General features: G+C 42.8%; 1 protein-coding gene across 3 annotated transcripts in view; it reads right to left on the bottom strand.

Annotated features, from left to right (window-relative positions):
• DTD1 (D-aminoacyl-tRNA deacylase 1) overlaps positions 1–13,398 on the bottom strand; it is a 180,865-nt gene that overhangs the window by 151,362 nt on the left and 16,105 nt on the right. For all 3 annotated transcript variants that reach the window (XM_034639922.1, XM_034639921.1, XM_034639920.1), the window contains exon 4: positions 1,727–1,833. In XM_034639922.1, the coding sequence (XP_034495813.1) occupies positions 1,727–1,833 (107 nt within the window). The remainder of the gene's footprint in view (positions 1–1,726; positions 1,834–13,398) is intronic.

Genomic DNA, 13,398 nt, shown 5'->3' with positions numbered 1-13,398 from the left:
TGGTTCTGCCTCTTAACAACTATATGACCTTAAGTTACTGCTTAAGCATGGTGCCTCCATTTCCTCATCATACCCTATGATAAAGATTAAATTACTTACTACATTTTAAAAAAGAAACCTTAGAGCAGTATCAGCATATAGGAAATTGTATTGGGAGAGGCAGGGATGAAAGTAGGATGACACCAGATTTGGGCCTGGCCGACAAGGTAAAATGGTAGTCCCATGAATTTAGGAAAAAAGAAAACAGAAAGAATGTGTGGAGGTGGAGCGGCAGGAGTTTCATTTTAGCTTTCTGCATTGGAGAGGACCACCAACTGCAGGCTGTGAACTGACCTAAACCAATCTGATTTTGTATAACTATTAGGTTTTTTTTGGTTGATAATAGTAAGGACCCAAAGTGGAGAAGAGTCTGCTATCCTCCTCTGAACAGTATCAGGTTATACTGATGGCAAGTCTTAGATCAACTTCAGCCATACACACAGACCTTGATGTTTAAGATGTGAATTTGTAACACAGACCTTCATGTTTAAGATGTGAATTTATAAGCAAGTAGACACAAAATAATTCACATCAACTGTTTTGTAAGGCGGATAGAGCCTTAGTACTCTGTCCCACTGGCTGTCACAATGACATCTTCATAAGAGGTTCCCCAGTGGCAGATGAAGGAGGCAACCAGAGTCCTCAGTCCCCATGCTAGACAGGGGACTATTTAGATGTCAGGCATTGTCCATAAAGATTCAGACTATGGGCTCTGCTATCTTCTCCTACTCTATTCTTGTGAAAAGAGTTATCTCAAAAGTANAGACAGGGGACTATTTAGATGTCAGGCATTGTCCATAAAGATTCAGACTATGGGCTCTGCTATCTTCTCCTATTCTATTCTTGTGAAAAGAGTTATCTCAAAAGTATTTTATCCAATAAATATCAATGAAAGAAACATTATAACTTTGAACACGTCATACAGCTTTATATTTATCTAATACTTCCCCCACCTACTGCATCATTCCACTTCACAGCATCCTAGGGGAGGGAGGGAGAGGAAGAAGGAAGAACAGAAATGTCCCTTCCATTCTCACTCTTCTGCCTGCTCCCATGTATCTTGAAGGCTATTAAGTGGACACATTAATTAAAGCCTCAAGAAGTGTTAAGCATCTATAAAAACCATACAGGTTGCAAGGACTATCATAGATTTTCTTTTTCTATTTTAATTAAAATTTTTCCTCAAAGCTTAGAGAGCTGGCAGCAAATCCAGGTCAGACAGTGCTTTAGAAAAATAAGGATTTACAAAGAACCTCAGGTGGCACACGTACCCACACCTGGGACAAAACCCACTCCCGGTAACCAGTCCTAACCCGTACAGAAGCCAGACCAGGGCTCAATGGCATTGTGCCGCTACTCTGCTGCCACCCAGTGGCGTGTGGGCATCAAGGCACCTCGTCGGGGCGGGGGGGGGGGGGGGGGAAGCCCAGAGGAAGAGGTGAGCTCTTGCAAAGGACGTTTTCTCTGTAATCCAAAGTCAGGAGGAGGTAAGGCAGAAGTGCTGTCCAGCCTGTCACAGCACCAAGGAGATGCAGTGTGAACAGATGCATTCTTGGGAAAGGATGTATTAAAATAGATATTAGGTTGCTAGAATGAAGTCTTTTCTCCACCTCACACTGAGAACTGCTTGAGGGACTCAATCAAAGCCAAAAGCCAGGAGACAGACCCCAACAGGGTCCAGGCTTACCTGCTTTGGGTCAGAGGTAGCAGCGCCAGGAACCGGGGACTCCAATTCTATGGTCACAGGTCCATCATTCTGAATGTGAACTTGCATGTAAGCACCAAACGTGCCATCTGAAAGAGCAACACAAACAGTTATGAGAGACGGAGACCCCAGGTTACTCTGTCTAAAAAGTCACCTAAATCAATGTAATCAAAAACAGGAAGAGTAGGAATAGCCAGTAAACAGGGGGAAAGGTGGCCAACCCCGTAATTAGAGAGGGAAATGCAAAATTAAACCGCAGAGGTACCACAGTAAGCCCTACAGACTTGGCAAGAATGAAAAGATCTGAGAACACCAGGGTGGGTAAATATGGGCTTATGAAACTACAAAATGGCGGGAAGGTAAATTGGTTTAACCACTTTGGAGGGCATGGTGGTGCTTAAACAAACTCTAAAACTCTGGAATTCCACCTTGGGCAGTCTACTCAGAAATTCTTACACAAAAGGAACGTTCAAAGGTGTTCATTCTGGCAGTGTTTAAAACAGAAAAACTGGACACAGTCTGTCCCTCACTGGGGGGATGAATGCGCAAACTCCACTTTAATTCCTCAGTGGAATACTATGTGGCAGCCACATGCACCAACAGGGCAAATCTCAAACACATGATGTGATCTTTAAAAAGTGACTTGCTGAGGTGCCTGGGTGGCTCAGCTGGTTAAGGGTCCCACTCTTGATTTCAGCACAGGTCATGATCTCAGGGTTGTGGGGTCAAGCCCATGTTGGGCTCCATGCTCTGCAGAGAGTCTGCTGTAGATACCCTGTCTACCTCTCCCTCTACCCCTCCCCCCACTTGCATGTGTGTGCACACACTCTTTCTCTCGCTCTCTAAATAAAATAATATTTTTTTAAAAAAGTAACTTACAACAAGGACATATCCGTATAATACCATTTATCCATTTATATGATACTTCTAAATACCCAAAACAAGTTATATTATTTATGGAGATATATACATACACACATATATATATGAAAAAAAACATGAATAGGAAGGGGGAAAGCCAAACACAGGACAAGAACCACATCCATACTGAAGAGCAGGCAGGGGATGGTAGGATTTGAGAGACAGACCTCAGGCAAATGTGACTAACTGGGTAGTGAATACACTAGTAGCTATTTTCTGTATGTTTCATAATTAAAATTTTCTTTTTTTTTTAAAGATTTTATTTATTTATTTGACAGAGAGAGAGAGAGACAGCCAGTGAGAGAGGGAACACAAGCAGGGGGAGTGGGAGAGGAAGAAGAAGGCTCCCAGCAGAGGAGCCCAATGTGGGGCTCGATCCCAGGACCCTGGGATCAAGCCCTGAGCCAAAGGCAGACGCTTAATGACTGAGCCACCCAGACGCCCCCATAATTAAAATTTTCAAACAAACTAAATATAAAAGGAAAAGGATAAGGTGGGAAGGGAGGTCCTGCTCCCTCACTGTGAGAACCATCCTGCTCCCTAGGATTCATTTCAAAATGGCCATGGGCTGCCCCAGAAAAGCGTGCCTCTCTGTGTCCTATTCCAAACCTTCTGTTTTAACACCCAAACCCACTCAATCGTGTCTGATCAATCCCCAAATGCGGAATTACACTTATAAAGAAAGCCAAGAATATGCCTTGAGAGATGATGCTGCGGAATATCAGAATGTCGACTCCATCCTTCCAAGTACCTCTATTAAACCTGGGCCTAAACACTGCCGATGACACGTGCAGACGCTTACTCAAGGGAACACACTGGTCTTGACAACTTATCAATTAAATTTACTTAATTTAAATTTATCAATTTAAACCCAAAGTAAAAAAAAAATTGGGTCCAGAATTAAAACAGTATGAGTCCTCAGAAACAGAACCATCAGGAACTCTTCTGCTGCCACCTACCATTAAGAAACAAAGAAAGCATAGGAGATCCAGTTCACATGTGAAAACAACTCACTGCTTTTCACTCATAGCAACTATGTGCCAGGCATGGGGCTAGAGATCAAAGACTCAGCTCCCAGGAACAGACAACCCTGGGGCTCATGAGCCCTGTGGTCCAGTATGGGGACAGGTGGGCACATAGTGGTTACAATGCAGTATGCCTTAATGGATTCTGGCTCTGGAGACCAGAGAAGGGTCTGAGTCCTCCGTGGGGATGGGGAGGGAATCAGAAAGGCTTCTTGGATGAGGCTACACAGGGTTCAGGACTTGAAGGACAATCAGCACCCAGGCTGAAAGAGAAGGACAGGCCCAGCCCTCACAAGCTCTGAGGCTTTGGGCAACTTTCTTAATCTCCCAATGGCTCAGTTTCTTGCCTGTATCACAGGAATGCTAACAAGAAGACCTAAAACATGCAGAAAATTTAATGAGACACTGCATGCAAGTGTTTGGGACTGTGTGGCTCACACACAGTGTGTGCAAAATCAGCACTTGCTCTTACTGTTATAAAAAGTCATGTTCAGGACCTGTTCATGTTCATTGTTATAAAAAGTTATGTTCAAGAGGCTCCATACAACCAGAAACATGCTTCCCAAACTGTGCCCTGCCAGGTATTCTGCCAGGTATTCCTGGAAAAAAGAATGCCACAGTCACATACTTTTGGAAAACCACATTTGTTTGAACTCTCTTTCAGAGAACCATAAAGTACAGCAGCACGTAACAGACTCTCAAGATGTCCTTGAGGAGAGAAACCTATTTAGTTTATTTACCCTGGTAGTTCCCAAACTCCCCTGGGCAAGGAGCCCTAATTTCACACAAAACATCCTTTACAGAGCAGATGACCCTCCTGAGAGAGGCCAAGGAAAAGAAAAGCACCAAATGGACACATTAGCCCAGGGCAGGCCAGCCTAGGGCCTCTCTGGCTCCCTCCCTGGACAGCGGCTCTGCTCTCTGGTCCTGGGCTCCCTCGAACACCAGACCCACTACCACATGAGGTGACCTCCATGCACCTCTGCTCCTGCCACCACAACCACACAACTTCCATCTCAGACTCCTCCCCTGGGATCATTCCCTCCAGTGATCATTCACCTCATGGAGGGTCTTAGCAAAGCGGGAATACCCATGGCTGGTCCCCTTCAATGCTCAGACAGCAGTATTAGAAACTACGTTTGAAGCACCCAAGCTTACAGGCAAGATGAACCTCATCCCTACCATGTAGCCAAACGTGCTCAAACAATGGTGACTTTTCTTCAACTCCTATCAAATTAAAGCGGCCATTCAAATCTACGGAGCTTTTGTTTTATCCATGTCAGACTAGCTAAAAAGACATCAGCTGGGAAGGAAATCATGTGTTTAATTGCATGCTAAAATTATGGCTACAATTAGTAGCAAATTTCAGCCGTTGCACTCCTCAGGGAAGCTGAAGGCAGACTCAGGAGGAAAGGAATTATTTCCGACCTTGAATTTCTGTTGCCAGGATATACAGCATATGCTTCACCGTGTTTATCACTTCAAGTAGCGAGAAATTTATTTTCTTTTCCTGTTTTTCTTCAGTTATGAACAGAACTAATATCTGAATTTCCATTTGTACAGACAATAAATCCAAAGACATGTTTTAAGAGGTCTTAAAATGGGAACATTTTTTCCAGTTCAGATCAAAGAGTAAAGCCCCATGAAAAATTATATTGGCCAGAGGAAATAAAAACATTTTTAAAAATAATCTTAAAAGACAGAAACATATCTGCAGAACTACAGCTGGGCTCCAATGGTGATATAATCAAGTCGTCCTTAATTCTAAGTCCCAGGGTTCTGTCCAGAGCTGGAGGAGAAGCACGTGTCAGGCACGTTTGTGCCACATATTTCCAGCTGGAGGACTCCCAGCTGGAGCCCCAAACCTGTGTGACCTGGTTTCCAGCAGCCACTGTCCAAGGCCTCTACCAGCTCCACACCACTGTGCCCCATCAACCTGCAAAGGCTGACATCCCACCCCTTTGAACAATACTTGACTGATGGTCACCACTCCCCAAGAAGCCCTGCCCCGCCTCTCCGTGCCCCCGCTGGCTCAAGGACGATAGCAGGACAGTCACCACAAGGAGGATGCATGTTAGTACAGGCATGGCACTGGGCCCACAGCCCGGCAGTCAGTGTGCAGAAAATCTGGGTCCCCGTGACTGCTGTCACTCTCACCGCTGTCCATGGTAGAATATGGGCAAATGGCAGGGGGAGGGGAAGGGTAAGAAAATCACACCAAAAGAACATGCTATCAAAAAGAAATGCAGAACAAAAGGCTTGACGGTTTCTTGGCCTGGCTAGGAGCAAGCCCGTGCACTTTCCACAGCTGGCCTGCACGGCCATGAGCAGGTTAGAAGTTGGCCTACCTCTGGGGACCGGTCCTGAGCTCGGGCCAGCCCACCTGAGCATATCCCCAAAGGCAGCTCCCCGTCACTAAGGCAAAGTCCTCACCACCCAGGCTTCCTCTTCGTTCTACTTTAAAGCTGTTCAGACCCTGGGCAGGCAGGGAAGAAGGTTATTGATGGAGGCCCCAACATCAGGTGCACAGGCTGGGAACCAAGAAATCAAGCAAACATGTGGAACTGGGGGACTCAAAATAAGCACGTGACAAGGCAAGGGCCACCGCAACTAAAAGAGTTTGGTCTAGACCCAAAGCTTGCATCACGCCTGAAGCCCGGAGGAGCATACCCTGGTGGGCCACAGGCACTACGGCAGCTCTGTCCACCAGCATGGAACTGCTTCTCTGAGGGTAGAGTGCCCCCGCCTCACCTCCCCAGAGGGCTCAGCCAATTCGGGGCACCACCAGTAAGGCACAGATTCCCCTGCGGGCTGATCTGGCTCAAAGGAGCCTATGAAGCAGAGGCAAGGGCTCTGCGAGCCATCAGTAAAGATCAGCAGCTCCAGCAATGGCATTTCCTAAATGACTTGGCTGGAGAAAGGATTCAGTTGTTGGAAAAGAGGCACATGACAGGCCCTTGTCAGCCGCATTAGGCCTCGGTCAGCAGCATTAGAACCACTGGCAGATTCTATTCCATACCTAGGGCCATGGAGGGAACTGGAAAGGCAATTCCCAGTATCTCGTGGCTTCTCCTCAGGCTCAAGTCCCCCTTATCAGCGGTCTCTGTTTGTCTCTGCTGTGGTTCAATCCACTCAAGAGAAATACCTCCTCCAGACAGCAGGCATCTCAGGCCTGGGACTCCATGGCCAGAGGAACTGGGGAACAGGCCCTGTAACCCAGGACAGAAAGTGCCTATTCCCAGGTGAGGGCACCTGCCACCAACGGGGGCTACCCTCAATTCCAAACCAAAGAGCTGGAGATAGGAGCTGCCAGGGGAATTAGCCCAAAATTCACCTCTCACTGGGAGGTAAAATTCTCATCTGAGCTAAAGTTCTGAAGTCAGATTCAAGGCAACTGGCATAGCCCTCCTCACATAACAGGGAGGCTGAAGGCAAGTTTCCTCTGGCCATCAGGCTTTGCTCGGACATATCTGGTCTCTGCTGGGGTTCTGGGTATAATTCTGCTTGGGATAACTGCATGGAAGGCTTCCTCGTCTCCTTGTTGAGGCACCAAGGAGCCTTCATGGGGACAATGCATGTCTGAGGCCCCAGATGACCTACATGGAGCCTTGTGCAGTGCTAGTGCAGATATGCTGAAAGAGCCTGGACCCCACCAAGCAAGGACACCCTTCCACTGACAGCAGCAAAGTAAGAAACCAGGGAAGACGGCTTCTGAGCTCGTCAGACCATGGGGTTTGATTTTAGACTTTAATTCTTTTATACTTGAATATGATACAGAATTTAAACTTGACCTGTAAGTTTTCCCTGGACCATAATAATAGAAGAAGGTTTAATTCAAGTTCAGTGCATCTCCATGTTACTGGCATTTTATTATGAGTTTCCCCCGTATTATATTAAAGGAGTGTAATAATATAATCACTTAGCCTCACTGCAGAACCTCTGGTGTGCTGGATTGGGTGCTGTGGCTGGACATGGTTTGGGACACAGGCTAGGGAATAAATCTTCACTTTGGGAAGAGAATGGCCTTGCAATGGCTTCACAGCAGGGTCCTAACCCAGTTCAGAGCCTTTGGGAGAAAAGACATATGGCAGAAGTAGCCTCAGAGAGGCTCAAAGGTACACTGGAAGGACTGAGCCTGTAAACTCTGACCCTCCCCTGAGCAGGGAGCCCCCATGGCCACTAAACAGTCAAAGGAGGTAAGGGAATAGGCTAGAGGGTGATTATCTTCATGTACCACAGAATTCATGAATTTATATATTGAGTGTGATCCAAATAAAAATAACAGATTATTTTCTGGAGCTAGACAAGCTGATTTAAAAATTCATACAGAAAAACATAAGAATAGGCAGGAAAACTCCAAAGAGCAATGTGGGTGAAACTCACCTTACCCAATATGAAAGCATAGCAAAACCATCAATAACTGAAAGTGTGTCTTCATCATATAGACAAAAAGAAAAAACAGAATAGAAACACAACTTAACAGTTCATAAACACACATAGGAATTTAATATGGGATAAAGTCAGAATCTCAGACTATGGACTACGAGAAACAAACTGGGGGCCTCAGAGGGGAGGGGGGTGGGGGAATGGGATAGACTGGTGATGGGTAGTAAGGAGGGCACGTATTGCATGGCGCACTGGGTGTTATACGCAACTAATGAATCATCGAACTTTACATCGGAAACCGGGGATGTACTGTATGGTGACTAACATAATATAATAAAAAAAAAACATTTAAAAAAAGTCAGAATCTCAGATTAGTAGAGGTAAAGATGATTTTTTAAATAAATGTTTTGGAAAACTATTTCATAACCACCTGAGAAAGATAAATTTTGGATCAATGTTTTACATTGTATACAAGATAACTCCAAATAGATCTAGGATTTCAAAATAAAAAATGAAAGCATAAAAACATGAGGGGGGGAAACAGCCAGATTTCTTAGTAACGTTGGAGCAGGAAATGTCATAGAAATCCTAAGAAACTATGATTCAAAATCCAGCAGATATTTCAAAAAATTAATATCAGAAATGTCTGTCCTTGGGGCACCTGAGTGGTTCAGTCAGTTAAGCGTCTGACCCTTGATCTCAGCTCAGGTCTTGATCTTAGGGTCGTGAGTTCAAGCCCTGTGTTGGGCTCCACGCTGGGCATGGAGCCTCCTTAAATAAAAAAAATTTAAAAAAAAAACAGGGCGCCTGGGTAGCTCAGCTGGTTGAGCATCTGACTCTTAGTTGCAGTTTAGGTCATGATTTCAGGGTCATGGCTCTGTGCTCTGCAAAGAGTCTGCTTGGGATTCCCTCTCTCCCTCTAAAATAAATAAATAAAATCTTAGGAAGGAAGGAAGGATGGAAAGATGGAAGGATGGAAGGGAGGAAGGAAGGGAGGAAGGGAGAGGAGCACCTGGGTGGTCCAGCCGGTTAAGCATCTGCTTTCAGCTCAGGTCATGCATGATCTCAGGGTCGTGGGATCAAGCCCCACGTCCGGCCCCCTGCTCAGCGGGGAATCTGCTTATCCCTCTCCCCCTCCCCCTTCCCCCACTCATGCTCTCTCTCACTCATGCTCTCTCTCTCTCAAATAAATAAATATTTTTAAATAAATTAATAAAATTTTAAAAAGAAAGAAAGAAATATCCAGCAAACAACTCTTAAAGCAAGGTCAAAGGACAAATGACAAAATGGATGAAAAATATCTGCAACTCACAAAATATATTAAAAGCTCACAGAAATAAAGAACCTGATCAAAGCACATGAACAGTTCACAGGAAAGGAAATACAAATCATGCAAAGATCTGAAAAATGTTCAACCATATCCTGCACATTAAAACTAAAAGGAGATGCCATTTTCACCTGTAAGAAAGACAAAATTCTAGATAAAATACACTCTGTTAACAAAACTGTGAAGAACATGGCAGTCTCACACACTGAAAAAAGGTCAACAACTACAGAGGGCCATCTAGCAATTCCACTTCTGAGAATTTATCCCCAGGTACACCTGAACATGAAATGGCCTATATACAAATTTATTCATTGCATCACTGTTGTTCTTTTGTTCTCAAGAGCCAAATATCAGAAACAACCCAAGAGTCCAACAATACAGATTAAATGAGATTTAAAATAGGTTAAATAAGCTAGGCTCTGTTCCCACCACAGAACACTGCACAGCTGTTACAAAAAGTGTGAGGAAGTTCTCTATGAACTAATATGGAAAGAATCTCTAGAACACACTGTGAAAACCTTTTTAAAATTATTTGTTAAAGATGCTACCTTTGTATAAAAAAGATATATGCATATTCATATTTGCTCATATGTGCATGAAGAAACATAAGAAAGATAGAAAAAATTAATTAAAAGTGACTGCTTGCAGAGAGTAAAGGAAACAGAGTAGATGACACATGAGTAAGAGCATGGCTTCCCAAGGCAGACCTTTTCATATCATTTTGATGTACGAACTACCTGATTATATTACCTATTCAAAAATTAATTACAACAAAACTGGAAGACTAACACTTTTCAATTTCAAAACCTACTACACAAAGCTACAGTAATCAAAACAGTATAAGCACTGGCATAAGAACAGGCATACAGAACAATGAAACAGAACTGACAGTACATTAAAAAAACCCATACATATATAGTCAACAAGAGTACAAAGACCATTTAATGGGGCAGAATAGTCTTTTCAACAAATGGTGATGCAACGGCTGGATATTCACATGCAAAAGAATGAGCTCAGATCCTTACCTCACACCATATACAAAAATTAACTCAAAATGGATCAAAGACCTAACTGTATGGGTTAGAACTATAAAACTCTGAGAAGAAACCATACGGTTAACCTTCACGACAATGGACTTTGGTAATGGTTTCTTAGCTATAAAACCAAAAACACAAAAGAAAAAAAGATAAACTTGGACTTCATCAAAATTAAAAACTTTTAGGGGTGGGGGATGGGTGAAATAGGTGAAAGTGAAGGTACAAACTGTCAGTTATAAAATGAATAAGGCACAGGGATATAAAGTAAAGCACAGAGACTACAGTCAATAATATTGTTATGACTTTGTATGCTGAAGATGGTAACAACACTTATCACGGTGAGCATTTGTAATGTCTATAAATATCAAATCACTATGTTGCACACCTGAAACTAATATAATATTGTATGTCAACTACACTTCAATTAAAAAAAGTTTAGGGGCGCCTGGCTGGCTCAGTCAGTGGAGATGAGACTCTTGATCTCTGGGTCATGATTTTAAGCCCTACACTGAGGCAAAAAAAAAAAAAAGAAAAAAATTTTTAAACTTTTGTGCATCAAAGGACACGATCAAGAAAGTAAAAGGACAACCCACAGAATAGGAGAAAATATTTGCAAATCACATAACTAATAAGGGTCTGGTATCTGGAATTTATAAATTACTCACAATTCAATAACAAAAAGACACACAATTCAATTTATATTGTGAGCCCCAACTCAAGAGTTGAACTCACAACTCTGAGATCAAGACCTGAGCTGAGATCAACAGACAGATGCTTAACTGACAGAGCCACCCAGGTGCCCCTTAAACAATTCAATTCTCAAATAATTGAAGATGGAATGCCTTGGTGGCTCAGTCAGTTAAGTGTCTGCCTTCGGCTCAGGTCATGATCCCAGGGTCCTGGGACTGAGTCCCGAATCTGGCTCCTTGCTCAGCGGGGAGACTGCTTCTCCCTCTGCCTGCCACTCCCCCTGCTTGTGCGCTCTCTCTCTGTCTCTCTGACAAATAAAGAAATAAAATCTTTTTTAAAAATTAAAAATAAAATGAGTGAAGAATTTGAATAGCTATTTTTCTAAAGAAGATACACAAATGGCCAACAAGCACATGAAACAATGCTTAATATCATTACCCATTAGAAAAACGCAAATCAAAACCATCATGATGTACCAATTCACACCCACTAGGATGGCCATAATCAAAAAATAAATAAACATTTTAAAGGATATAACAAGTGTTGTCAAGGATGCAGAGATATCGGAATCCTCACTGCTGATGGGAACACAAAAAGTCACCGTGGAAAACAATTTGGCAGTGCCTCAGTAAGTTACACAGAATTATCATATGATCCAGCAATTCTACTCCTGAGTATATAACCAAAAGAACTGAAAACAGGTGCTCAAAAGAAAACTTGTCCACACATGTTTATAGCAGCCCTATTCACAATAGCTAAAAGGTTGGGAACAAGCCAAATGTCCATCAATGAATGCATGGATAAACAAAATGTGATATATTCATCCAATGGCATATTCTTTGTATAATGGAATGAAGTACTGATAATATGCTACGATGTATGTATGTATGTATGTATGCACAATGTACGTTCAAAAGATGAGCCTTGAATACATTATGCTAAGTCAAAGAAGCTAGACACAAAAGACTGCACATTGATTGTATGGTTCCATTTATATGAAATATCCAGATGAGGCAAATCCATAGCGATCAAAGGCAGATTGCTGATTGCCAGGGCTAGAGGTGGGAGAGAATGGGGAGTGGCTACTTAATGGGCATAGGGCATCCTTTCAGGGTAATGAAAATGTTTTGAAACTAGACAGTGATAATGGTTACACAACACTGTGAGTACACGATCACTTAACTCCACACTTTAAAATGGTTTATTTTATGTTACATGTATTTTACCACAATAAAAAATAAGTTAGGGGCGCCTGGGTGGCACAGCGGAAGCATCTGCCTTCGGCTCAGGGCGTGATCCCGGCATTGTGAGATAGAGCCCCACATCAGGCTCCTCTGCTATGAGCCTGCTTCTTCCTCTCCCACTCCCCCTGCTTGTGTTCCCTCTCTCGCTGGCTGTCTCTCTCTCTGTCGAATAAATAAATAAAATCTTTTTAANAAAAAAATAAAAAATAATAATAAAAAATAAGTTAATTTTAGAAAGAACAAATAAATACTGAGAATAAAAAATAAGTGACTGACTTAAAACTCAAATGACAGGCATGGTCAAAGAAAAAACTGGTAAACTGGAGGATTTGTGCACCTCAGGGCACAGCAAAGAAAGAAAAAGCAATTGACACACGATACTATGTAGGCTATTATTTGTTTAATACACCCTTTCTTTGAAGAAACTATAGAGAGCCAACTAATATTTCTGAATCTGTAGACCCCAAAACAATATGGTTTTAAATCTGTCCTACTTCTAACTGTTGAAAAGGAAAAACAAAGCTGGGGGCATCACAATGCCGGATTTCGAGCTGTACTACAAAGCTGTGATCACAAAGACAGCATGGTACTGGCACAAAAACAGACACATCGACCAATGGAACAGAATAGAGAACCCAGAAATGGACCCTCGGCTCTTTGGGCAACTAATCTTTGATAAAGCAGGAAAAAACATCCGGTGGAAAAAAGACAGTCTCTTCAATAAATGGTGCTGGGAAAATTGGACAGCTACATGCAAAAGAATGAAACTTGACCACTCTCTCACACCATACACAAAAATAAACTCCAAATGGATGAAAGACCTCAATGTGAGACAGGAATCCATCAAAATTCTAGAGGAGAACATAGGCAACAACTTCTATGACATCGGCCAGAGCAACCTTTTTCACGACACATCTCCAAAGGCAAGAGAAATAAAAGATAAAATGAACTTATGGGACTTTATCAGGATAAAGAGCTTCTGCACAGCCAAGGAAACAGTCAAAAAAACTAAGAGACAGCCCAC

This window comes from Ailuropoda melanoleuca, chromosome 13, assembly GCF_002007445.2.
Source record: "Ailuropoda melanoleuca isolate Jingjing chromosome 13, ASM200744v2, whole genome shotgun sequence".
Lineage (NCBI taxonomy): Eukaryota > Metazoa > Chordata > Mammalia > Carnivora > Ursidae > Ailuropoda > Ailuropoda melanoleuca.
This window is presented reverse-complemented; position numbering and strand designations above follow the sequence as displayed.